This window comes from Eschrichtius robustus, chromosome 5, assembly GCF_028021215.1.
Source record: "Eschrichtius robustus isolate mEscRob2 chromosome 5, mEscRob2.pri, whole genome shotgun sequence".
Classification (NCBI taxonomy): Eukaryota; Metazoa; Chordata; class Mammalia; order Artiodactyla; family Eschrichtiidae; genus Eschrichtius; species Eschrichtius robustus.
Genome location: NC_090828.1, coordinates 39,705,493 through 39,732,422, shown reverse-complemented (window position 1 = coordinate 39,732,422; position 26,930 = coordinate 39,705,493). Strand labels below are relative to the sequence as shown.

The 26,930-nt window shown below is 34.0% G+C and overlaps 1 protein-coding gene across 5 annotated transcripts in view; it reads left to right on the top strand.

The window, feature by feature from the left end:
• Positions 1–26,930, top strand: part of SLC39A10 (solute carrier family 39 member 10) — a 99,037-nt gene that overhangs the window by 50,321 nt on the left and 21,786 nt on the right. For all 5 annotated transcript variants that reach the window (XM_068544755.1, XM_068544752.1, XM_068544751.1 and 2 more), the window contains exons 2-5: positions 7,358–8,382; positions 10,317–10,524; positions 22,927–23,096; positions 24,924–25,112. In XM_068544755.1, coding sequence (XP_068400856.1) covers positions 7,369–8,382; positions 10,317–10,524; positions 22,927–23,096; positions 24,924–25,112 — 1,581 coding nt within the window. In that variant the 5' untranslated portion in view covers positions 7,358–7,368. The remainder of the gene's footprint in view (positions 1–7,357; positions 8,383–10,316; positions 10,525–22,926; positions 23,097–24,923; positions 25,113–26,930) is intronic.

Here is a 26,930-nt window from a genome sequence, read left to right as displayed (position 1 = left end):
TGCATAAACATTTATAATTGTTATATCTTCTTCTTGGATTGATCCTTTTTTTTTTTTAATTTTTATTTATTTATTTATTTATGGCTGTGTTGGGTCTTCGTTTCTGTGCGAGGGCTTTCTCTAGTTGTGGCAAGTGGGGGCCACTCTTCATCGCGGTGCACGGGCCTCTCACTATCGCGGCCTCTCTTGTTGCGGAGCACAGGCTCCAGACGCACAGGCTCAGTAATTGTGGCTCACGGGCCCAGCTGCTCTGCGGCATGTGGGATCTTCCCAGACCAGGGCTCGAACCCGTGTCCCCTGCATTGGCAGGCAGATTCTCAACCACTGCGCCACCAGGGAAGCCCAGATTGATCCTTTGATCATTATGTAGTGTCCCTCCTTATCTCTTGTAACAGTCTTTATTTTAAAGTCTATTTTATCTCATATGAGTATTGCTACTCCAGCTTTCTTTTGATTTCCATTTGCATGGAATATCTTTTTCCATCCCTTCAGTTCAGGCTGTATGTGTCCCTAGGTCTGAAGTGGGTCTCTTGTAGACAGCATATATATGCGTCTTGTTTTTGTATCCATTCAGCCAGTCTGTGTCTTTTGGTTGGGGCATTTAATCCATTTACACTCAAGGTTATTATTGATATGTATGTTCCTATTACCGTTTTCTTAATTGTTTTGGGATTGTTTTTGTGGGTCTTTTTCTTCTCTTGTGTTTTCCACCTAGAGAAGTTTCTTCATCATTTGTTGTAAAGCTGGTTTGGTGGTGCTGTAATTCTCTCTTAGCTTTTGCTTGTCTGAAAAGCTTTTGACTTCTGCATCGAATCTGAATGAGATCCATGCTGGGTGCAGGCCGGAAGGGAGTGGCAGGATATACTTAAAGTGTTGGACTGTTTTTAAGAGGGAAATAAACTTGCTTGTTTCTTAAGCCACTGCCCTTTGAGAGAAGTCTCTTTACAATAGCTGCTTAGTCTATGCTGACAAATGCATACTTCATCCAAATGATTCTTTGGCACACACCTGCTATATAGCTGTTCTAAACTAAAGTTGCAAAGTTTATGTATGACTTACTTTTAAAAATACTTAACACAGATTTAATATTACCTTTATGATGTCACTCATGTATTTTGCATTCCTATCGTGCTCTCTTGAATGTAAATGATTCGGTGACTTAAGATATTAAAATCTTTGCAGTAAACAAATTGAGTAGTATACATTGAAAAAGTAGACACAAATGACAATTTAAAACTCATATAGACCACCCACATTTTTTGTGTTTCATGGAGTCATTCATTTGATGTTGCCTGATCAATATATATGTATGTTTTATTTTTACCACTGGTACCTATTCATTTGACAGTGAGATAATGTTCACTGAAGAAACTACAAGACATTTACATATCAAATGAACACAGCAGCATTCATTCAGAGTATCGCCTTTCACTAGCATCTTCAAGTGGAAAACCAAGGCAATTGTAGGGAGTGTAATGTCCTCTTTCTGCTTAATAGCGATTGTCTTAATTATCTGTGCCCATTCATCTTCATTAGTATATAGGTAAAACTGTATGTTTTAAATGGTGACTTTATCTATGAGACTATAATATAAGAAACTGAAGCATTTGGATTAAATCAAATTCTCAAACTTAATGTAGCTTTGGGATTAAACATATTTTATAGACTAATTATTTTCTAAAATTCTTAACCCACATAAACCACGTGTAATAACTAAACCTAATTCAGGTAATCAAAGTATTCGATGTAATTAAGTATCATTTGAAATAAATGGGAGTGTTTATATAATTTATTTGTATAGGTAGTGGCTCTCAAACTTTAGCTAGCATCAGACTCACTAGGAAGATTGAATGACACACTGCTGAGCCCTAACCCCAGAGTTCCTGATTTAGTAGGTCTGGGTGGGGTGCAAGAATTTACATTTCTAACAAGTTCCCAGGTAACCATGATACCGCTTCTGCTGTTCCTCCAACACATGTTGACTAATCACTGATGGTGGTTAGGTATCAAACCTGCAAAAAGCATACAATACAGATGGCCTCCGATTTATGATATTTTGACTTTACAGTGGTGCAAAAGCAGTATGCATTCAGTAGAAACCACATGTTTTGAATTTTGATATTTGTCCAAGCTAGTGATATGCAGTACAGTACACTCTTGTGATGCTGGGCAGTGGCAGCGAGCTGCAGCTCCCAGTCAGCTACGTGATCACAAAGGTAAACCATTCTGTACCCGTACAACCTTCTGTTTTTCACTTTTAGTACAGTATTCAATAAATCACATGAGATTATTATTATAAAACAGGCTTTGTGTTAGATGATTTTGCCCACCTGTAGGCTAATTAATGTAAGTGCTCTGAGCACATTTAAGGAAGACTAGGCTAAGCTATGATGTTCAGTGGATTATGTATGTTAAATGCATTTTCAACTTACGATATTTTTCAAGTTAGGATGAGTTGAGACATAATCCCACCCTTAAGTCGGGGAAGATCTGTATAACACGCACCTGAATCCCATTATGCTGCTTTTTACAAATATTAAATGTTTTGTCACATTGCTTCAGATTCCCCTCACTTTTTAAGAAATAAAACACTGCAGATGCAGCTAAATATGCATACTCCCTCTACCATCTGACTCCCCTTCATTTCTTCCTGAAAAGATAACCACTCTCTAGAATGTGATCATCCCCATGTTAAGCTCTTGCTACATGTATATATAACCCAAATTAAGGTATTTTGCATGTTTTTAATTGTGTATAAATGATATGACATGTACCTTTTTGGAGTTTACTCTTTATGTTTCTAAGAATTGTGTTTGTTGTGTTTTTAATAGTCACCCATTCATAACTTTAGCATAATCTTTAATTACATAAGTACACCATATTTTTTTTATCCATTCTTCTACTGATGGGCATTTAGGTTTGTGGCAGGCACTAATGGTTATATAATCAACTGCCATTCCTCATTTACCTCCTTTTTGCTTGCTGTTAGTATGCCCTCCATATGCATAGGAAAGGTGGCTTCTTTCCAATCTCGAGAGAATGAATGTTGATTTGTCTAAGCCGATCATGGTAATTTCTTCCTTTACCAGTTTTGTGTATGTAGTACAGCCCTGATGAAAGATATGTTAAGCGAAATCTGAGAGGAACTTTCAGGAAAGATTTTTCTCCCTGGATGAAAAGAAAAAGATAAACCTTCCCGCTTTGGATATGGTTGTGCAAGGATGGAGTGGTTGTAGCAACAGCAGTTTCTTGAGATTCTGAGGAGACAGATCTGAGGATGAGAGAGTTTGGATTTTTGCTTGTGTAATTGTCCTGAAACCACCATTTTCCCCAACTTTTTTAATGTGAAATTTTCCTCTTTGTTTTAACCACTTTTAGTTGAGTATTCTGTTATTTACAAGATAGTTAACATTAAAAAAAAAATTCAACAATAAACTGCAATAAAGATTCTTGAATTTGTCTCCTGTGCATAGTGTAAGAGTTTCTCTAGGGTAGATAGATAGATAAAAGTAGAATTTGGGGGCTGTGGCATGTATTCATATTCAGCTTCAGTAAATGTCAGATTGCTTCCCAAAATGGCTGCACCAATTTATACTCCCACCAGCAGTGTAAGGTATTTTCTATTTCTTTACATTAGATTTTTGCTTAACACCTGGTATTTTCGGATATTAATTTTTGCCTCTTCATGTCTTGGTGTGTTATCCAGATTATTAGTGATCATGTCGCTGCTTAACCATCTGTCCTGTTGATAACCTTTGTATAGTTGTCTATGCAATATTGGAGTTTTTTGTGTATATATATATATATATATATATATATATATATGTTTTATATGCATTGTTTATATATACACTTGCAAGTATCTTTTAGTGTATAGCTTGTCATAAACTTTATTATGTTCTTTATTGTAGAGTAATACTTAAAGAATTTAGTTTAATTAAATTAATCAAAATTTCCTTTTAAGGTTTGTCCTTTTTGCATCTTATCTAAAATTTAGTTTAATTAAATTATGTAAAATTTCCTTTTAAAGTTTGTGCTTTTTGCATCTTTCCCTAGCCTAAAGTCATGATAGTCTCCTATATTTTATTCTAAAAGTTGTTAAGAATTTTTTTGTTTTTTACATTGGGTTTTTAATCCTCTTGGAATTGACATTTGTGTATGGTGTGAGGGAGAACTATTTTTTCACAATCAATATTATTGATTCTTTTTCTGAATTCTGTTCTGTTTCTTTGGTCTATCTGTATGGCCCTGTGCCAGTTCCGTTATTTTAGTTATATAACTTTATAAAAAGAAGTCTTTATCACCTTGCTAATTTTCTGAACTGTGTTGGTTGTCCTTGGGTTTTTGCTCATCCATATAAATTTTTAGATTAGCTTATTCAGTCTCACCAAAAGCAGACAGCTTCCAGGATTTTGATTGACACTGAATTAGATTTGCATATACACTCGGGAAGACTTTATATACCTTACGCCGTTTATTCCATCCATGTAGGTGGTGTCTCTCCAGTTTTTGCAAATAATGTCATATACATTTCTCCTTTTAATGGTCTTGTTCTATTTATTTCTAGGAGCCTAATAATTTTTGTTTATAATTACATTTTCTAATTGGTTTTCACTGGAGAGAATTTGATTTTTAAAAACTTTTAATTGAAGTACAGTATGTGTACAGAAAAGTACACAGAGTATGATAAGCACAATGAATTATCACAAAGTAAACATATTTGTGTAACCATTACTCAAGTAAAGAGAGAGAACATTACTACAATTTCCAGTCCCAGTTATCACCCTCTACCTTCCCTTCAAAAAATAATCATTGTCATGGTTTAGTTTTGCCCATTTTAAATTTTATATAAATAGAATTTTGCCCTATAGTTTATTTAGCATTTATTTTTGGCTCAGTCTCAATTTGTGAGATTCATCTGTGTTAATGTGTGAATCTGTGATTTTATTTTCATTCCTGTGCAGTATTCCATTGTAAAATTATTGTTTTATTTATCCATTCTACTGTTGATGGACATTTGGCATTTTTCCTGTTTTGAACTATGATGAATAATAGTTATGTGAACTTTCATGTTCATTCATGTCTTTTTGTGTCTCTGTACATGTATTTCTGCATATATCCAGGACTAGAATTGCTATGTGAGTAGATATGCTTATGTTCAACTTCTGGCAGATCCTGCCAAACAGTTTTCCATAGATACCAATCTACAGTCCCACCAGCAGTGTATGCAGGTTCCAGTTGATCCATATTCTTGCCTACATCTTTTATACTTTACTCATTCTGGTGGGTATATAGTGGTATCCACTTGTGATTTTAATTTATAATTCTCTGATGACTATTGAGGTTGAGAATCTTTTCGTATGCTTCTTAGTAATTTGACTATCCTCTTATGAAGTGCCTGTTCAAATTTCCTACCCATTTTTCCATTGAGTTGTCTCATAATTTTCATATTGATTTGTAGAAATTCCTTATATATTCTTGACTAGTAACATTGCTGTAATTTTCTCCCAATCTGTTGTTGCCTTTTTAGTCTCTTAATGATATCTCTTGATGCATAGAAATTTCTTTATTTTAATGTAGTATACTTTATCAGTCTTTCCTTTATAATGCACATCATGTCCTATCTTGAAGGTCTTGAAGCTAGTCTCCCAAATAAATCTTCTAGATCTATACTTTCCAATATAGTAGCCAGTAGCCACATGTGGCTGTTGAAATGTGGCTAGTCTGAATTAAGATGTCTGTAAGTATAAAATATGTGCCAGATTTCAAAGACATAGTATAAAAAAGAATGTAAAAATTTCATTAATAATTTTTATACTGATTACATGTTGAAATGATATTATTTTGGATATAGTGGCTTATATAAAATATAGGATGACAATGACTTTGACCTGTTTATTCTAGAAAACTTTAAAATTGCATGAATGACTCACATCATAGTTCCATATTCTAGAAGCATGCTGTCCAGTAGAACTTTCTGTGATGATTGACATGTTTTTTGTCTACACTGTTCAGTATGGTAGCCATGAGCTACATGTGACTATTGAGCATTTAAAATGTAATTAGGTGACTGAGAAACAGTTGTTGTTTTGGGGGCTTTTCTTTTGGGCCTTGCCACGCAGCTTGTGGGTTCTTAGTTCCCCAAACAGGGATTGAACCTGGGCCACCACAGTGAATGCACCAAGTCCTAACCACTGGACTGCCAGGGAACTCCCAAGAAGCTGAATTTTTAATTTAATTGTTAGTTTAAATTTAAGTAGCTGCACTTGACAAGTGGCTACCATATTGGGCAGCACAGTTTTGGACCCTGTTTTACTTTAAAATTTACTGTTTTAGATTTATATTTACAATCCATCTATAATTGATGTTTACATATGGTGTGAGGTAAGGGTCAAGTTTAATTTATTTTTCTTCTATATGGAAATCTAGTTGACCAAGCACCAAGGAAAAGAGAATCTTTCCTATTTTTAGACTATGTTATTTATTTATTTGTTCTTACACCAGATACCCACACTGTCTTTAGTAACTGGTAGATAGAGTGTCTTGTCCATTTTTGGCCCTTTCTGTTTCCATGTAAACATTAAAAATACCTCATCAATTTTCATAAAATTATTTCTGGGATTTTGATTGGGATTACATTGGATCTATGTCTCATCCAATCTCGAACATGATAAAGCCATCCATTTATTTAGGTCCTTCATTTCTCTCAATAATATGTGATCCTTTTTTTATGAAAAGGTCTTGTACATCTTTTGTTAGATTTATTTCTAGTTATTTGCTACTGTAAATGGTGAACTTTTTCTAATTTCATTTTCTAATTATTGCTGGTGTAGACAATTGATTTTAGGTTATTGTCCTTAAATCCAGCAACTGTGCTAAATTAACTTATTAATTCTTATAGATTCTTTTGGACTTTCTGCATACCCAATCCTGCCATTTGTGAATAATGACAGTTTCATTTCTTTCTGATTCTTACATATCTTATCACTGCATTTCATCTTACTGCCTTATTGCACTGACCAGGAACTCAAGAACAGAGATGGGTAAACTTTTTTGTAAAGGACCAGGTAGGAAGGAACCAACATTTACTGTATAAAGTATTGTGCTTAATGGGAGTCAGAGTAGTCTTGCAGGTGAGTTTTAAGCAAATTTGTATTAATTTGAAGGGCTGTACACTATTTTGATAAATTAAAAGGGGCCATTTTTTATAGGAGATTGAAGAAGGAAAGAATGATTCATAGCCATGAAAGAAATGGGGTAAAACAATTTGCCTAGTGAATTGACAACTGCTGGTAAGTTTATGTTTATTTTGAATGTGCATAAGTATAAACTAATGCTTGTTTCTCTTTCCCTTTAGGAAAAATAGAAATGAAGGTACATATGCACACAAAATTTTGCCTCATTTGTTTGCTTACATTTATTTTCCATCATTGCAACCATTGCCATGAAGAACATGACCATGGTTCTGAAGAGCATCACAGACACCATCGTGGAATGACAGAATCGGAGTCAAGCAAATTTTCAGTGCTGGATGCTGAAAATGAAAAAAAATATTATATTGAAAAACTTTTTGATCGTTATGGTGAAAATGGAAGATTATCCTTTTTTGGTCTGGAGAAACTTTTAACAAACTTGGGCCTTGGAGAGATAAAAGTAGTTGAGATTAATCATGAGGATCTTGGCCACGATCATGTTTCTCACTTAGATATTTTGGCAGTTCAAGAGGGAAAGCATTTTCACTCACATAACCACCAGCATTCCCATAATCATTTAAATTCAGAAAATCAAACTGTGACCAGTGTATCAACAAAAAGAAGCCATAAGTGTGATCCAGAGAAAGAGACAATTGAAGTATCTGTCAAGTCTGATGATAAACATGTGCATGACCATAATCATCGCTTATGTCATCACCATTGTTTGCGTCATCCCCTTGATCATAACACTACTCGCCATTTTCCTAATGATTCCATTATTCACAGTGAGCATGGGGAGCCTAGCCATGAACCTTCTACAGAGACCAATAAAACACAGGAACAATCTGAAAGTAAGCTACTGAAAGGAAAGAAGAAGAGAAAAGGGAAGAAAAGTAATGAAAATTCTGAGGTTATTACACCAGGTTTTCCCCCTAACCATGATCAGGGTGAACAGTATGAGCATAATCGGGTCCACAAACCTGATCGTGTACATAACCCAGGTCATTTTCATGTACGTCTTCCAGAACATAATGGTCATGATCCTGGTCACGGACACCAAGATCTTGATCCTGATAGTGAAGGTGAACTTCGACATACTAGAAAGCGAGAAGCACCGCATGTTAAAAAAAGTGCAATTTATTCAGCTGCTAGTCACAAAGATCATAATGAAGATGACCGGCAACATGAGGTAAGCAGAACAAGATGGTTGCTCCGTAATTCTCAGATGATTGTGGAGCATTTTTAGGTAAAAAGAGAAGTAACAGAGGAATAGTCAACCGTATTCAAACTTATTTCCAGTTACAAAATACATTAAGGAATCAAAATCAGATTAAAGATTTTTGTCTGCATTTTCACTTGCATTGTTTGTTCTCCAATTTGGGTTCCTTCAATTCCTAAATGTTTAAAGGTTGTTAGAAAATATATTCCTTATTTTTGTTCCTTATTTTACTCTCTTGCTTAAGACTTGTTTTGACTCCCCAAGTTAGTTTACATGTTGTTACTGTCAGCTGGTTTCTAGATATTTGAAAATTGAAGACTTTTTTTTGTTCAAACTGTTTTCTTGGGAAGTGACTAGACAGTTTTTTTTTCCTAATTGTTAACTTATTAACTATGGAGTGGTTCCCAGTTATTGATCTAGCTACAAAGTCAGGTATTTTGCACATGTGGTAGGTTTGTTTTCTCTGTCACTTTATTATAGGACCTACTTGCTCATATTAGTCTTTTCTTATGCTTTCAACAGATGTACGGTGAATGCAAAAAGATATAATAATGGGAAACTCCAATAGTAATGGGGTGGTTTTGTTTTTCTTTTAAATTTTCATGCTCTTTTAATACTTTCACATTTGATTGGTTCTTTCTTGATTTTTAAAAAAACTATTCACCTTAAAAACATTTTTGTTTCATTAAAAGTATATCAACACCCTTATGTATTCTTATATTTGGCCCTCATTAAAGTTTAAAAAAATTGTTGAATTTGTTTATTGTTCGGATGTATAAAAAGCAGCACCATCTAATATGGAAAATGACCTCAACCTTTGTTGTTTCTGTCTCTCATTATGGAAGTGTGTTTTACATCTAAGTAAATATCTTTGTTTCTTTACTGGACAAATCATTAGATACTTGGTTTTTAGCAAATTAAAAAATCTTAGTGTACTTTTAAAGAAATATATTAATTTGTTACTGTGGGTAATATCCTAGAGTCTTGTTGATAATAACTAGACATTATCAATAATGTTTACTTTTTGTATTCTACTTGTGGGGTCTGGATTATCAGACTTGTTATTTTGTATCCTCATAGGCCTGATGCATACTGAGGATTTTTTCAAGATTTCTGGAAATGTTCTATGCATTGGATAGGGTAGTAGTATCTCATGTAAAGACCTGAAAAAAATCATTTTTTTGTTTGTATGTTTTGATTCTGTTTTTTGTACCATAGATAAAATAAGCAAGCATGCAACCAGAGTGCATATGTATGAAAAAGAGGTAGTGCCATCTCCTTTGCCTCAATTTTAGATATTTGTTTTTACTATATGATGGGTCCAGAATTTTTTGTTACTTGTTTTCTTCTTTGTGTTGTTATATTTTGTACTTAAAGTACCAGTGGATAAAGCTGCCTTTTTTTTAATCCTCCAGTTTTAGCATTGGGCTAGAATTCCCCTATATGATATTCTTTTGGGGTACCTTAGTGAAAATGTCTATATCCTTGTATATTTTAATATAAAGTTGTTAAAGAACTCTTAAGTCTGTTTAACACTGTTTCACAAATAAGAATCTTGAGCGATTGATGATTGCACTTTGACTAGGGAAGTGATTTTTTTTAACTAACCCCTTGAGGATCTTGGGAATATAGTTCTAAGTCATTCTTATTGATGGCAGAAAGTCATCATCTTTTATATGTTGCAGTGGAAAATGGTTCAAATCTATTAAAAGTTTTGGGTAATCAAGTTGAATGTATTCCTATCATAAATTCCTGTCAAAAATCATTCTTTGTAATAGGTATCTATATATTGCAGATTATTTTCAAATAATATTTAGAATATATTTTACTATATAATATTTTCTTTTTCTGCATAATCTTCTTAAAGTACTCTTACTTAATTTGTTTTATCAATTTCCTTGCAGTGTTTGAACGTCACTCAGTTGTTAAAATACTATGGTCATCGGGCCAATTCTCCAATCTCACCTGATCTATTTACGTACCTTTGCCCTGCTTTGTTATATCAAATCGACAGCAGACTTTGTATTGAGCATTTCGACAAACTTTTAGTTGAAGATTTAAATAAAGATAAAAATCTGGTTCCTGAAGATAAGGCAAATATAGGGGCATCAGGTAAGAAAGATTTAAGTTCTTTCTCCTCAAAAAAGTATCTGTACTTATTTTTTTTTAATGTAATTGAATGAGGAAGTAATTCCAAATGATTGCTTTCCTTTTGGTGACTTTCAGTATGTTTTAATCAGGTTTAGGTATGTGTGTTTAGAAAAGATTGGGGGAAGACAAGAGGCACAATGCAGTTTGCTAATCTCTTCTGGCGCTACAGAGGAATGTTTTGCTATGGGCAGAGAACTAATAGATTAGAAAGGAAATACAGGTTTGTCATAAATAGATTCTTCTTGATGGGCAAATGTTAATAAGGGGACCCCTAATTAAAGTTATATGATGTTAAAATTACTTAACATTTAGCAGGGTGAGGGGCTCTAGTGAAAAGATTATTAAGTTTCTAAGGAAGTAAAAAGGGGAAGCCAGTGTGGTGAAACTCTAGGAATGTCTCAGAAATGCCAGTGATTGGCACATGAACTTCATCATGGGCACTTCTAGAGAGTAAAACCAAATGGGTAAAACCAAAACTATTTTTAAACTTCTCTCTAGGTTCTTTTTCATCATATCCAGTTGGCTAGATTGCTCCACCTTGATGTTTACAGATATCTCCCACCTAATATTTCTGGAACTTCTACTCCACAGGAAGTTCGTACCTCTTACAGAATCCCAAATGCCATTCCAATTCATTCTTTTGATAAAATCTGAAAATCTTTGATTTTTTTCCCTCTTATGGTTTTAGTTTTCATTTCCTATTTTCCCTTGTATAATCAGTTGTCGAGTCCAGTTGAGTCTTAAATATCTTCCAACTATATCCACTCTGTCATAACTTTAGTTCAGATCCTCCTTGGTTCTTTCCTGAATTATTGAAATGCCTTCATAACCTTCCCTGCCTGTGCTTTTGTCCCCTTTGTAGGTCATGCTTAGCATTTAAGCTAGATTTATCTTTCTAAAATGCAAAGGAGATACTCTGACATAGATTTTTCTTTTTAGTGATGACTGGCATTTATTTAATACATATGTTTTCCTTTTATTTATTAACAAACATGTATTGCAGGCACTGTTCTAAACTCAGTTCATTTACTCCTCCCAGCAGTCTTATGAGGTGGAGAATGTTACCCTAATAACTTTCCCAGGATCTCAGAACTAGTGAGTGATAGTGGTCAGATTCAGTCCTGGGAAGTTTAACCATTTTGATATCCATGTTCTAAGTGTTTTACATGCTTTTTTTTTTTTTTTTTAGTAAGTTTTAATAATAATTATTGAATTATTATGTGAGGGAGCTATTGTATGACTCTTGTTTTTACAGATAAGGAAGCTGAGGTATAGAAAAGTTTAGTAACTTGCCCACAATTCCCAGACCTAATAAATGATAAAACCCACCAAGTCTGAGGTTTGTCTGTTAAATGTTCTGGGCAATCACTGTGCTATTATTTTCCAAATTTAGTTAATTCTGGTATCACCTTTATGATTTTTGCCACATATTGTTACACTAATATTTTTCATTAGATCTCTAGTATTTTTCTTTACATTTTTTGTATTGTAAGCAGTAATAGCTATGAGAACATGGATTTGATGTGATGTGCTAGCTATACTTTTTTCCTCATATATTTTAGAATACTGCATTATGCTATGTTGTTCAAAGTTCAGAGTGTTGTTTTTTTTTCCCCCAATCATGCTTTCCAGAATATGATCCATGCCTACCTACCTTTCCATCTTTATCCTCCACCATTCGTTTCTTCCCTCTTAGCTCTAATCATAACAAACTCATGATAATAGATTATGCTGGTTTGCCTTCATGCCTCTCTGCCTTTTCACATTGTAAACCTCTCTACTTGGCTGACTACTATGATTCCTCAAAGATTCAGCTCAAGGGCTAGTCTCTCTGGGATAACTTAGTGACCATCCTAGACTTAATTAAGTCCCCTACCTTGATGCTCTCTGGATATTTCCATCATGGTACAGAGTTCATAATTGGATTAGTTACGTTTTTGTTTGACTTTAGTTGCTTAAAGGAAGTGACTGGGTCTTTCAGCATCCCTAGTGCCTAAGATAAAGGGTACTTTGGACAAAAAGTAATCACTCATATATTGATTAAATGAATAAATTGCTTAATATTAGTCTATAAACTTTCAGTTCTAACCTAGGAAGAACACTTGTAAGTCAGCCTAGTGTACTTTGATAATACGGTGTTCTCACTCAGAATGAGTTGTATTTCATGAACTTCATCATTTGCAAAATCATGATGAATGCAGTTCTGGTTGAAATGCCCAAGATATAGTGGTGGTATTGCATAGTAATTAAAGTGACTAAATTGATGTGTATGAATATGAGCTGAAAACAGAATTCCGATAGAATAGATGAAAGATTGAAAGAGCAGCATTTAAAATTTTTTCATAGTGTAGCAATAAGGTAGACATATTTAAGAATATCACATTCTAGTATGAGTTTTATATGAGATAGAGACATTCCTTAAAGCATAAAAGAGTACACGTAAAAAGAAATGCTCTCAATACATAACTGAGTCTCCTAGTTTCCTGCCTATTCTTGGTTAATTTCTTTGCAATAGGAAAATAACTTCAGAATAGATAAATTAATCATAATAGCCTATATTTATTGGAACCTTACCGTGTGCTATTTTAAACACTTTTTTTTTTTTTGAGTTTCTTTTTTTTTTTTTTTTATTTTATTTATGGCTGTGTTGGGTCTTCCCCTCTGTGCGAGGGCTTTCTCTAGTTGCGGCAAGTGGGGGCCACTCTTCATCGCGGTGCGCGGGCCTCTCACTATCGCGGCCTCTCCTGCCGCGGAGCACAGGCTCCAGACGCGCAGGCTCAGCAACTGTGGCTCACGGGCCCAGCCGCTCCGCGGCACGCGGGATCTTCCCAGACCAGGGGCCGAACCCGTGTCCCCTGCATTGGCAGGCAGACTCCCAACCACTGCGCCACCAGGGAAGCCCTAAACACTTTTACAAGAGTTATTTAATTTGTTACACCCACGAGATAGGCACTTTTATTTACTTCTCTTTGCTGAGGAAAGGAGGGTTTGAGAAGTTAAGTAACATGCCCAAGGTCACATAGCTGCCAGGCAGCAGAGCTGTGATAGGAACTAGAGTATTCTTCATCTAAAACCTGTAATGTAACCACTATGTTCTTCTCCTATGCTGTGCTCTACTGCTTCCTGCTGAAAAGGTTCTTAAGTGTGCTTTGCTAAAATGTAAATGACAGGGAGATAAGGAGAGTGTTAGTGATTTGACAGATAATGCAGACATAGACAGGAAACTGGTAGAGGTAAATATTGATATAAGTATTACTATAAGTGTAGATTAGTCATTAAAAAAAAAAACCAAAAAACCCGAGAATAGTCTTCTAGTAGACAAGCTGGGTTCAGTCTGTTAAGATCTGGAAGGGCAGAGAAAAGTGATTTCACATGCTAGACTTGAATAATGATCTTCGGATAGACAAAATATGTCCTCTTTCTGGCTTCATGCTCATTGATCTTTGTAGATGAGTAAACACCTTGAGAGCCACAGTCTCTCTCAGGTGCTTATAAATTCTCACTGACAGGAATAAAAGGGGAAGCTAGGTCTAAGATTATTTAACTTAATTCAAAATAAAATACATTTGTTCTTTACGGGGAAAAATGGAGATGGACAAGATTGTGGCATCTGGAGTTAAAACTAATAGCCTTTTCTGTTTTTATGGTTTCTTAAAAAAACTCTCTTTCTTTGTTTTCTCATCAGCTGTGGGTTATGACTTAGAGTTGTCTGTGTTGTAATATTGACATAATCTATATATTTTAACAAGGCTGTTGACAGATGCTTGACTATAGTAATGTTGAAAATTACAGTTTATTAAATATGAAAAGCCTTAGAGGAAATTGTACTTGCTTTGAAAACAAATACTTTACTAATAGTGAATATTGATTAGTTGTTTGCAGGTGGTTATTAACATTCTCAGAAATGAAGCTTGGATTAATTATGTCCTGATAGATGTTAATAATTGTTAGAGAGAATGCTCTGCTAGTAATTATTTTCAATGACTGCTGCACCATTAAACAAGGTTAACTTGTTCTGTATAAATCTCCCATAGTGACACAGCTACTACCTCATTAACTATTCAGAGACTGCTGTAAACCAAATATGCTATATACTGTGTATGGTAGGAATCGTTTGTTTCACAAGATTGTCTCATTTAGTCATAGAGTTGACCCTAGCTTAATTATCAAGGGGAGCTGTGAATAGGCCGCTCAGCATTTTCTGCCAATTAAAATGCTGAAACAGTGTAGAAAACTGCCATCTTGCACATGCTTTGAACCAAGTTAATTAGAAAGTTTCCACAGATGAGCGCTTCTTTTTAAAAGAATGCATTTTCTCTCTAGATAATGAGAAAGGGAGTTGGTGAATAACTAAACTTGAAGACCTTTAACGTTTTAAGAGACCTAATTTGCAGAATAAGTGAAGCTTGTTTCAGACATTTAGCATTTTTTATTGCATATGGTATCTTGGGTACAAATAAAACATTTGCTAGTTGTACTTAATAGTTTGCATAGTGTTAGGTTGGTATAAGTTTTATGAGATTCCTTTTATTGTTCGTTGTTTACTGTTGTTATTTTGCTTTTTTTATGGCTTTATACCAAATTGTGATTGAAAAAACACAATAGTTTGGTTGAAAATCAGAAAAATTTTATTACCTGAGTTGCCTTTTTTCTACACCTAGGAAATTGTGATAGAGTTTATGTGAGCTTTAAATGTGTATGTTATTAATTCTAAAAATAAGTACATACTTAAATAGCATGGGAAGGTATTTCAAGTACAATAAATTCAAAACAACTTTACTTCTCATAGTTCAAAGAAACTGTAATTTTCCTTGAAGAAGATTTAAGTTAGGAGAATGACTACTCCTTAAATTTTTAGTGCTAGAAAGCTAAAATTACTGTTAAAAATTAATAAGAAGTCAGTATAAGAAAACATGTATCTGTAATAACATACACTTATGGAATAATAGGGCTGTTTTGCTAATGAAACAGTTGTGATGGAATAGTTGTAATCTATACAAAATATCTAGAAAATTTCTGATTTATCTGAAATGGTATTTCTTCTTATTTTTATGTTTAATTATACTTATTTTTCTTGTAAATCCTCTTTTATGTGAAGCCATCTCCCTGGGGGTAAATACATAAGTGATAAATAAATCACTTGGCCAAGAATTCTCTGAAAATACTGTGAGTTACTGGAGAAAACAGTGGATTCAGGAAGGACTTTGGGTTTAGTTTTGACTTTGCCATTTTAGCTAGCTGTTTATTTTTTATTATGGTAATACATATATAACATAAAGTTTGCTGTCTTAACCATTGAAGTGTACAAATTAGTGGCATTTATTACATTCACAATGTTGTGCAACCATCACACTACTTGTAAAACTTTTTTAAACCACCACCCCAGATAGAAACTGTGTAACCATTAAGCAATAGCTCATTTCCCCCCTACCCCCAGCCCCTGGTAACCTCTAATCTTTTTGTCTCTATGAATTTGACTATTCTAGATAGTTCATATAAGTGGAATCATACGTTTGTCTTTTCTGTCTCTGCTTTATTTTGAAATACTCAGCATAATGTTTTTAAGGTTCACCTATGTTGTAGCATGTGTCAGAACTTCGTTCCTTTTTGTGGCTGAATACTAGTCCATTGCATGTATATACCACATTTCCTTAAACCATTCATTCATTGATGGACGCTTGGCTATTGTGAATAATGCTGTAATGAACAAGGCATACAGGTATCTGAGTTTCTGCTTTCAGTTCTTTGGGGTATAGACCTAGGAGTGGAGCTCCTGGGTCATATGGTGATTCTGTTTAGCTTTTTGAGGAACTACCAGATCTTTTCTACAGTGGCTGCACTATTTTATGTTCCCACTAGCAATGTAAGACGTTCCAGTTTCTCCATATCTTTGCCAACATGTGTTTTTCTTTTTTTCTTTTTTTTCAAAGCCATCCTAGTAGGTGTGAAGTGGTAATGTTTAGCATTTAACATCTCTTTGCCTCAATATACAAATACAAATCTCTAAAGTAAAAGGACATTGGACACATTGGGGTCTGCTAAATTGTGTTCTTCAGGATACTGGCTCATTGTGCTATATTAATAGGTTCCATGATCAAGTAAGTTAGAAAAATACTGCATATTATTTCCCCCTTGCAGAAATTCACATTGCTCATTAAATTGTTAGAGGCTCTGAGGGAACTTGTTTAATCCAGCATTACCAAGTCTTTTTGATTATTAAAATTCTCTCCTCACTCCCCTTAGAATGCCACCTATCTCATAGAATTAGATGAGCAGTTTGAGAAATGCTACTGTAGATTATTAAAGTTCTTTCTACCTATACAATATGACAATAGCTAGTATGTTGCCAGTTCAAATAGCTACAAGTAAGCAAGGAATTTTAAAAATTCTTTTTTAAAGGGGCAGAATAATTGGCCTCTTTGAAAATATTTTTTATAATTTCCAACTTTGTCAATCAAGGCAGCGTATTCACAGAGGAGTAATTAAACTATCAATATAATAGTCTCAATTGTGCTCTCTATATTTTATGTATAAAAAATGTTACTGGAGGTTATAGGATCCTTTTTAGTTCTAGAATTTATTTTCTAAAATCAATTTGAAAAATCTTTTGAAGGTAGCAAGCATATTATATATATTTCCTCTAGTTGGAAGAATGGGAAAACTCTTTTCATAGAATGTCCCTGGGAGTGTTCTCTCCTCTTCAACTTTTTGGAAGAGTTTGAGAAAGATAGGTATAAGTCCTTATTTGTATGTTTGGTAGAATTCGCCTGTGAAGCCGTCTGGTCCTGGACTTTTGTTTGTGGGAGTTTTTAAATTACAGATTCTATTTCAGTTCTAGTGATCAGTCTGTTCAAATTATCTGTTTCTTCTTGATTCAATTTTGGTGGGCGGTATTTTTCTAGAAACTTGTCCGTTTCTTCTGGGTTGTCGAAGTTGTTGTCATGTAATTGTTCATAGTATTCCCTTACAGTTTTTTTGTATTTCTGCAGTATCAGTTGTTATGTTTCCTTTTTCATTTCTTATTTTGTTTGAGTTCTCTTTCTTCTTGGTGAGCCTGGCCAGTGGTTTGTCCATCTTGTTTATCCTTTCAAAGAACCAGCCCTTGGTTTTATTGACTTTTTCTCTTGTTTTTTTAATCTCTATTTTATTTATTTTCTCTTTGATCTTTATTATTTCTTTCCTTCTGCTGACTTTAGGTTTTGTTTGTTCTTCTTTTTCTAATTCTTTTAAGTGGTAGGGTAGGTTGTTTATTTGAGAGTTTTCTTGAGGAAGGCCTGTATTGCTATTAATATCCCTCTTTTGCTGCATTCCATAGATTTTGTATGGTGATGTTTTCATTGTCATTTATCTCAGGGTATTTTAAAATTTTCTCTTTGATTTCATCATTAACCCATTGGTTTTTTAGTAGCATGTCGTTTAGTCTCCATGTAATCGTTTTTTTCTCATTTCTTTTTCTGTGGTTAATTTCTGGTTTCATGCCATTGTGGTCAGAAAAGATGCTTGGGATAATTTCTATACTCTTAAATTTGTTGAGGCTTGTTTTGTGCCCTAGTATGTGGTCAGTCCTAGAGAATGTGCCATGTGCACGTGAAAAGAATGTGTATTCTGGGTTTTTTGGATGTAATGTCCTGAAAACATCAAGTCTAACTGCTCTGTCGTATCATTTAGTATTTGTGTTGCCTTATTGATTCTCTGTCTGGAAGATCTGTCTATTGATGTGAGTGGGGTTTTATTTTTTTTTATTTTTATTTTTATTTTTTTTTAAATTTATTTATTTTATTTATTTATTTTTGGCTGTATTGGGTCTCCGTTGCTGCGCGCGGGCTTTCTCTAGTTGCGGCGAGAGGGGGCTACTCTTCGTTGCGGTGCGCGGGCTTCTCATTGCGGTGGCTTCTCTCGTTGTGGAGCACGGGCTCTAGGCACACGAGCTTCAGTAGTTGTGGCACACGGGCTCAGTAGTTGTGGCTCGTGGGCTCTAGAGCGCAGTCTCAGTAGTTGTGGCGCATGGGCTTAGTTGCTCCGCGGCATGTGGGATCTTCCCGCACCAGGGCTTGAACCCGTGTCCCCTGCATTGGCAGGCGGATTCTTAACCACTGCGCCACCAGGGAAGCCCGTGAGTGGGGTTTTAAAGTATCCTACTATTATTGTATTCCTGTCAGTTTCTCCCTTTATGTCTGTTAGTATTTGTTTTATTTATGTGGGTGCTCCTATATTAGGTGCATATATGTTGACGAGTGTAAAATCCTTTTCTTGTATTGATCCTCTTCTTGTATTATCATTATATAGTGTCCTCCTCTATCTTTCTTTATGGTCTTTGTTTTAAAGTCTATTTTGTCTGATACAACTATTGTGACCCCTGCTTTCTTGTCATTTCCATTTGCATGAAATATCTTTTTCCATTCCCTCACTTTCAATCTGTGTGTGTCCTTTGCACTAAAGTGGGTCTCTTGTAGGCAGTATATTGTAGGTTCTTGTTTTTTTATCCATTCTGCCGCTCTGTGTTTTTTGATTGGAGCATTTAGTCCATTGACATTTAAGATAATTATCGATAGAGATGTATTTATTGCCATTTTAAGCCTTGTTTTCCTGTTGATTTTATATTTTTGTCCCTTTCATTGTCTTTTTGTTTTTCCTTTTGTGATGTGATTATTTTCTTTTGTATTATACTTATGTTCTTTTTTTTTTTTTGGTTTTTGTAAATCTATTATATGTTTTTGAAATAACCAGTTTCTTAACAATCATTTTATTGTATAACCAATAAAGAAAAAACATTTCTATTAAGTATTTTTTTAAAATGTGAGTGTGAGTGTGTATTATGTATATATTAACTCATTTTGGAGGGGCAGCTGTCCAAGCTCAATGTAATATCACTTCATTGAACAACTCCACATGGCATAATTCACATTATATTCTAAGTAAATGACAGTCACCCAAAAATACAATGAGAATGGTGCCCTTGAAGTTGGCCAGTACTATGACCTTGGGTTGATTCATGTAAGGCTTTTGCCTTTGTGGGATTATGATGTTTTCTTGTATTCTCTGAGTTTCAGATGTCAGATATCACAAGTACTAGCGATTTTCTAATCATAAAGTGGGCTTCTCTCTTTCAGACATTTCTTTTAGTTTACAGATTTGCTTTCTCAGGAGGATGAGAAGGAGATACAATTACCAGCACTGATTCATGAGAAATTGTACCTGGGAGAGTGTAATATGTGACATATACCCTGAACTCATACACCCTTTCACACAGACCCTCCCTCAGCTACATGTGTAAGCACTTGGCTGATTTAATTTGTTCAATCTGCCAATGCTTGTTCTTCAGTTATACTGTATTTAGCTCATCTGTCAGCATATTGGCAAATTGATTTTCACTGAATTCGATTTTGGTTGATTTGTCATTTGGTAACTTGAGTTTTGACTAATTGACCAGAAGTCATTTGAGATTGTAAATCATCGTAGAACACTGCAAAATATTTACGGCTTCATAGACTCTTGGACTTTTCTTCACATTCAAGATACCCTGAGCCAGAAGTTTATACGATGAGAATTTTATAAAGGAAATACTTGCTTAGAATAATGTTCATTTTTAGATATAATTTGTATGATTAGGGAACAGAATCACATTTTCTCTCAACTCTTTAATGATTAGACTTGGTAAATATGCTTATAAGAATATATGTTGGTATAGTAGGGTCTTAAATTTCATAATCTAATAAGCACAAATTTAAAAATATGCTTGTAATGCTAATATTTTATTACTTTGCTAAATTGTATTGTATAATTTGTTAATCATCTCACATGTCTCCTGCATCAAATTAATAGTGTTCCCTTATATTAAGATTTAGAAATTTAATATTTATTGCAAATGTCTTAATAGGAATATCCGGAAGTGAATGCATATATATTCCCCAGTGTAGAATATAATGTAACCCTAGGAAAAAGAATAAATGAAGTTAACAAGATTTACCCAACTAGATTTTGGCTAATACAGATTTTAATTTAGCAGCTTAATCTGGTTATATGAATTTTCTTGGACATTGGGACATAGAAATAAAATAAATACTTTTATTGGGTAATTTGGGTGAACAATTCCAGTGCATTTTTGCTGAAAACAATTCTGATTAATAAAAATTTCTAATAATTATGAAGAGTTAATTAAATTTGTTTATTTTATCCAGTGTATTTGAGGTCTTGTCTGTAGTTTTGTCAATCCTCATCCATACATATTTACATTAGTGTGTATATACAGTTATTTTTTTCTACTTCAGAGTATCTTGGAATATGAATTGCTGGGTTTTCAGTATCTTTGTGCTGTTTTTCTTTAAGTTCTTGATTGAGGTTGCTTTTGGATTGGTTTTTTTTGAGATATATTGCTTCTAGGTTGGATTATTGCCAAACTAAGGAAAAATATATTTGAGAAGGGAGAGTTATATGTTAATATATGAGACATTTTATCTTTAGGTTGATGTTTTCATTATTAGCCTTGGTGTTTCCCATTTAGTTATTGTCAGTACCTTTTGTCACTCCCTTTTTAATTTTTTTCCCCACTAGTATGATTGGAGCTAGAGAGCTGCAGTAGTTTTGACAAACCTTTTTTGGTTTAGTTGGCCAGTAGCTTTATTGGTTCTCTGCCTTCATGTATACCTATGGCCACTTTTTTCCAACCTATTCCCTCAGGCTCTCCCACTCACTGATTTTATTGTTCCAGTCTGTATATGAGGCGCACACAAAGTAACCTGGTCATCATTATTAAGTCAGTCTTTAAACCTTATTTGACCTTATATTTTTCTTTATACAACAGGGTTTTTTTACCTCAGTTCCCTGTGCCTGTAGTCCCATCCATAGTTCGGGGAATCTTCTTATTCTTTGGGTCCACTAACCAAGATGTTGGCTTTATAATGAATCTTTCCCTGACCTTGGTTCTTTGGGAGTTGAGTTCCTGTTCCTTTATTGCCCCCAAATCCTTAAAAAGGATTGAAGGCACTGTATTCAATCTCTGGCTGTATTTCAGTGTTTTTGGCCCTTTAGATTCCCAGTGTTTCTATCATAGTAATTATCTGTTACATATAGTATAAACCACAGAGCTTCCATTAGTAATAGATGACCTACTGTTTCATTCTGAGCTAATTTAGCTAACAAGAATTAGCTGTAGTGTTAATGTTATTGGATACTGTGACTAAAATGTCCAATGAATAAACAGTTTTATTGATAAAGTTTAGCATTTAGCAGGTCAGTTAGTTTTATTTTTTTACCTATCCTTACTTCTCTTTGTCTTTGAAAATTTTAAGTTATCTTGATGAAGAAATGCATTTTTCCATTATTCACTTATCACAAGACTTGACATAAAATCTTTCTGCAGATTTATAGTCCTTTTAGATTTGATTAGAAAAATAATCATTTTAGATTAAACATTTTCAAAATTATCACTCTTCAGTGAAATTTTCTATAGAGAAATATTAAAATAAACAGAAATTTTAAACTTAAAACATTTCCATTTTATTTTAGGCCATCAATAGAAAGTAATTTCTCATTTTAAGTGAAGATGCCTCACCCCCTGAACCACTGGCATTTATTTCTGATAATCTTACCTGCTTATGAATAGCCTAGATAAAGAAATGTGCACAGAATTCCACCTGTTTCTCACAAGTCATATTATGAAAGCATTTCTCCTGTGTTCTGATCTGGTTAAAATTATATAGTGAAATAAAAAAAGTAGTAAATTGTACAGAAAGCTGAAGTGGAGGAAAGGGAGTTTGGAACTGGGTATGGATTAAAGATGATACCAAGGGAAATGGGACTGAATTGTCCTTTTTAAAAATAAGAAATGAAATACAGTGAAGCTACCAGTAATAAGCTTTTTTTGTGTCTTATCTGAGTATATTTGTATTTTGGGCTGATATGTTAAGTTTCTTAAACTTTGTTATTAGATTTCCATAGATTATGCTGCATTAGATACTTGGCTTCCTTTAATGCTCACGGGAGAGTTTTATAATTATAGTCTCTAAATAAACAGTTTAAGGCTGTACCTTTAGACATCGGTAAAATTTTATTTAAGTCTAGGCAATATAAGTGAACCACAGCCTTAAGTCATTTTCAGTTCCTGTTTCTAATAAGGTGGACCACTGAAGATACTATTTATAACTTGGTCTGAGTTTAATTCTTTTTTTAAGCATTCAAGTTGGTTATATAGTTGTTTGTTTTGTTTGTTTTTAAACACAGTAGTGCCGAAATATAAAGTTTTCTTAAAAAGCATAGTCTAGGTAATCAGTCTTCCATGACTCATTTATCTTATGTTTTTTCTTCTTTGGAGCTTTTTTGGTTTATATTGTCATACTAATGTTGACCATTACTTTCTTCCTACAGCGTGGATTTGTGGTATCATTTCTATCACTGTTATTAGCCTGCTTTCCTTGCTAGGAGTGATCTTGGTTCCCATCATTAACCAAGGATGCTTCAAATTTCTTCTCACATTCCTTGTTGCACTAGCTGTAGGAACAATGAGTGGAGATGCCCTTCTTCATCTACTGCCCCATGTAAGAAACCTTTTAAATCTTTTTAAGAAGTAAAAATATTTCAGCTAAAAGGATCCTTCATTTGCAAGCTGTAGCATACTAATCTAGTATTTCTGTTGTTTTATTTGCTTATAGGATGAAGTATTTTTTTCCATTTGTACAGTTTTAAATTAAGCAATTATTAAAATAAATTGAATCATTAGATTTTAAAACAGCAACAAAAAACTGGTAGTGTCAGTTTTATCCTCACCTGTCACAGTGTATACATATCAAATCACCACAATGTACACTTTAACTCTCTTACAATTTATGTCAGTTACACCTCAGTAAAACTGAAATTTAAAAAATGCTCTGTTAGCAGTTCTGAAAGTGAATACTTGGACATCAATGAGTGTTTTATCTTTCTATCTTTATGGTATATCAAGAAAGCCATTAGAAGAAATGTATAAGGGGTTTTATAATGACTGTACACATAGCCAGTGCTCCACAGGCATCTTTATTTGAGCAGGAATAGGCAGACATACTCAGTTAACAATTTTAGGCATTTAGCTCTTTACCCATGGGGCCATTTATCTTTTCACCTGGTGTACCACTTGTGTTCTTTCATTTGGGAACACTTCTAATGATATGATCATAAGCCCACACTCCTAGTACCTTTACCTTGCTTATTAACCTTTTAAAATCTGTCACCAGTTAAGAGTGTTTGAACCAGTATTACTGTCTTTCCTTCAGATTATGAAAACAACAGGGCTTTTTTCTTTTCCAAATGTAAAATTATAGGTTTGAATATTTTTTTATGTTCTCATCACTTCCTTTCAGGAGTATTTGGGAGACAGAATTGTATTTGTGTGTTGTGTGCACCTCTTCTCGCCTTCTGCACTCCTGGTTGAGAATTCCAGGTCTAGTGTCTAGAACAATGCATGGCATTGCCTTTAAAAAAAAATTAATGTTAAGGCCGTGAATATGCATTTTTTGTTGTTGATTTATTATATATTATTTATTTATTTCTCCCTTTATTTCAACCCTCTGCCTGCCCTTTCTACCAGCCACCAGGCATAGCAACAGTCTGTTTCAGAACTGGGCCTAATAAATTAGAACAGTTGAAGTGCGAACAATGTTTAAGTGCTATTTAACTCATTTTTTTTTTCTTAAAAAGTGTTAATTAAATGAAGCTATTACCTTTTGTAATGGTCGTATCTTCTTTGAGAGGTTTAGAAACCTCTTCTGTTGACCACTAGCAAATAGGGAAGGAATACAAACAAATGTCACAAGGAGGGAAAATACTGAAGACCAGTTCTCTAACTTTTACATTCTCTAAGATAAAGATTTAAAATGTAGAAAATTGAACACATGTTTAAGTGTATTCTTTTGCTCATGTTCAGCAGTATATGCAGAGATAACATCTCATCACTTCTTTGAAATAATTTATAAAAGAAAAATATTTAAAAAATATAATCAGCTTAAGAGAAGGTTAAATTACAGGGAGTTACAAATGGTCACCTGCTGGTGAATTAATTTGTCTGTTTTAGTTTTACTGAATATTAAGGCATATATCTGGGACATGTTCACTTCAGTTTACGAAGGACCCATCATTACCTCTTATCTTACTGCTGGTTTGATTCTTTCACTGTAGGATGTATCTTAAACCTGATAGGCATTTGAGTTTTTGGTCTTTGTTTTAGAGTTACCATGGAATGTAGTACTTTCCAGGCCACTGAGGATAGCAAAATTAAATGGAAGACTACTTATATTCAATTGAGATAAGAGGGGATTTTTTTTCTGGAGATTATATTCTCAAAATAGCATTTTAATTACTTGTTTAGAAGTTTTTCTTATTCTTATTAACAGTCTCAGGGTGGACATGATCACAGTCATCAACATGCACATGGGCATGGACATTCTCATGGACACGAATCTAAGAAGTTTCTAGAAGAATATGACGCTGTATTGAAAGGACTTGTTGCTCTAGGAGGCATTTACTTACTGTTTATCATTGAACATTGCATTAGAATGTTTAAGCACTACAAACAGCAAAGGGTAAGTGTTTTTTAATTGTTTATTTTATTTTCTGAGGTAAAACTCAAAAACCATTGTTTTTGGGCCTTATGTTTTTTCTTAATCATGGTGTTGGTGTGTATTAAATATCGTTTAATAGATTGTCTTCAGAGGAAAAACTGACTTTGATATTTGCCATTTTTTTTGTCATTACATTTGTTTTGGCATTTATAATCAAGATATAGGAGTCTCAGTTTCAGTTAATTTGTGTTGCTTCTTATCTAATTGATTTAAATAGTCTGGAAAAAGTTATTGGCCAATTTATTCTTATTAAAAATGCAAAAATGTATAAATAGAAGCAAGTCTCATCGGTCTTCACAAATAATATTTTCAAGTATAGGGGGCTTTCATTGCCATACCTTTTAATGAAAATGTTTTCGCACAACACATTTCTTTACCAGAAGTGCCTTGCCAATGGTGTAAGTACTAGAGGTATGAAGAATTTAGATTCAGGGGGCTTTGTAGGAAGAAAATATAATGAAATGAAGGAACTGGTGATTCATCTCAAGAGTGACAAACACTTCGGAGATGGCGCTTGGACTGTTGAACTGTCTTTCAGGTCACGTTTCTTAGAATAAGATAAGTACCTAAAAGAATTTTTTTCCCAAGAAAGTAAGTTCAGGTATTACCATTCACTGTGATTTACACTCCTCCCTGTTCACAGTGGTTCTCATCTGTCTCTAAGGCTCTGTCTTGAATACATCTCTCACTTAAAATGTTTGTGATATTAATGCTGATTGTCTTCAGTATATTCTGTTTAAGAAAGGAAATCTAGCGGACATTTTTAGAAAGCTTTCCACAATAATGAGTTAGAAAATTTTTATATTTTGTTAGTTAACTACAAATATTCAAAAAAAAATTCTTCAAGAACACTGGATAGTCATTATCATAATATATACAGCCCACTCTTATGATAAAACTTTAATGCTGTTTTTATGGATATATTCTTGTTTGTGTATGTATGTGTTTTGTATATATCCCCTTGGGACAAAATATGGTTTAGAACAGAGCTCTGAACTGGGATTCAGGGAGAGTGATTCTACTTCTTGCCCAGCCACAAACTAGCTCTGAAACTGTGACTCATTCATCATGATTACCAGTTGCTTTCTAAATGCATGGGAAATAAATCCTACTTCTCATCTGTATTTTCATATCATATTCCAAGTAGGGTATTTAATTTTAATGGCCATATTTTAGTCAGGGCATCATATTTAATTGCTTCCAAAGGAGGGTTGGTCAAGATGGTGCACTCAGTGAAGTTTTATCTGAGGAATGCTCAAAGGAACTGGGAAGGATCAACTTAGAGAAACGTGAAAGAGATCTAACAGCATTTGGTTTGGGAAGGGCCATGTGGAAGGTCATGTGGATAGGTGAAGAATTGACGGTGGTGGGAGGGATGCCAAGGTGAGATTGGCTGGAGGGAAATGAGTCAGTGAAGGAGATTACTGCAGAATAATTTAGAAGAGAGGTGCAGAGGGCTTGAATCATGGCATAAGGAATTGGGAAGAGAAGATGATTAAGAGAATTATTTAAATGAGGGAATCAATAAGAAAAAGTTGATTAGATAAAGAATTTAAAGTCCATCTCTGTGAATGCCAAATTTAGAACACAAATACAAATTGCAAAGTATATAAAGAAGTTTTGGAATTACTCTGAAGCCCTAATTTTCTTCAATTGTGTGTACCTACTAACACTGAAGCAGCAAATATGAAGTATTTAATGTATACAAAATATTAGGGACTGTATAATTTACAGATAAGTATAAAATATAGTCCTTCAAAATAAAGAGGTTTTATGTTT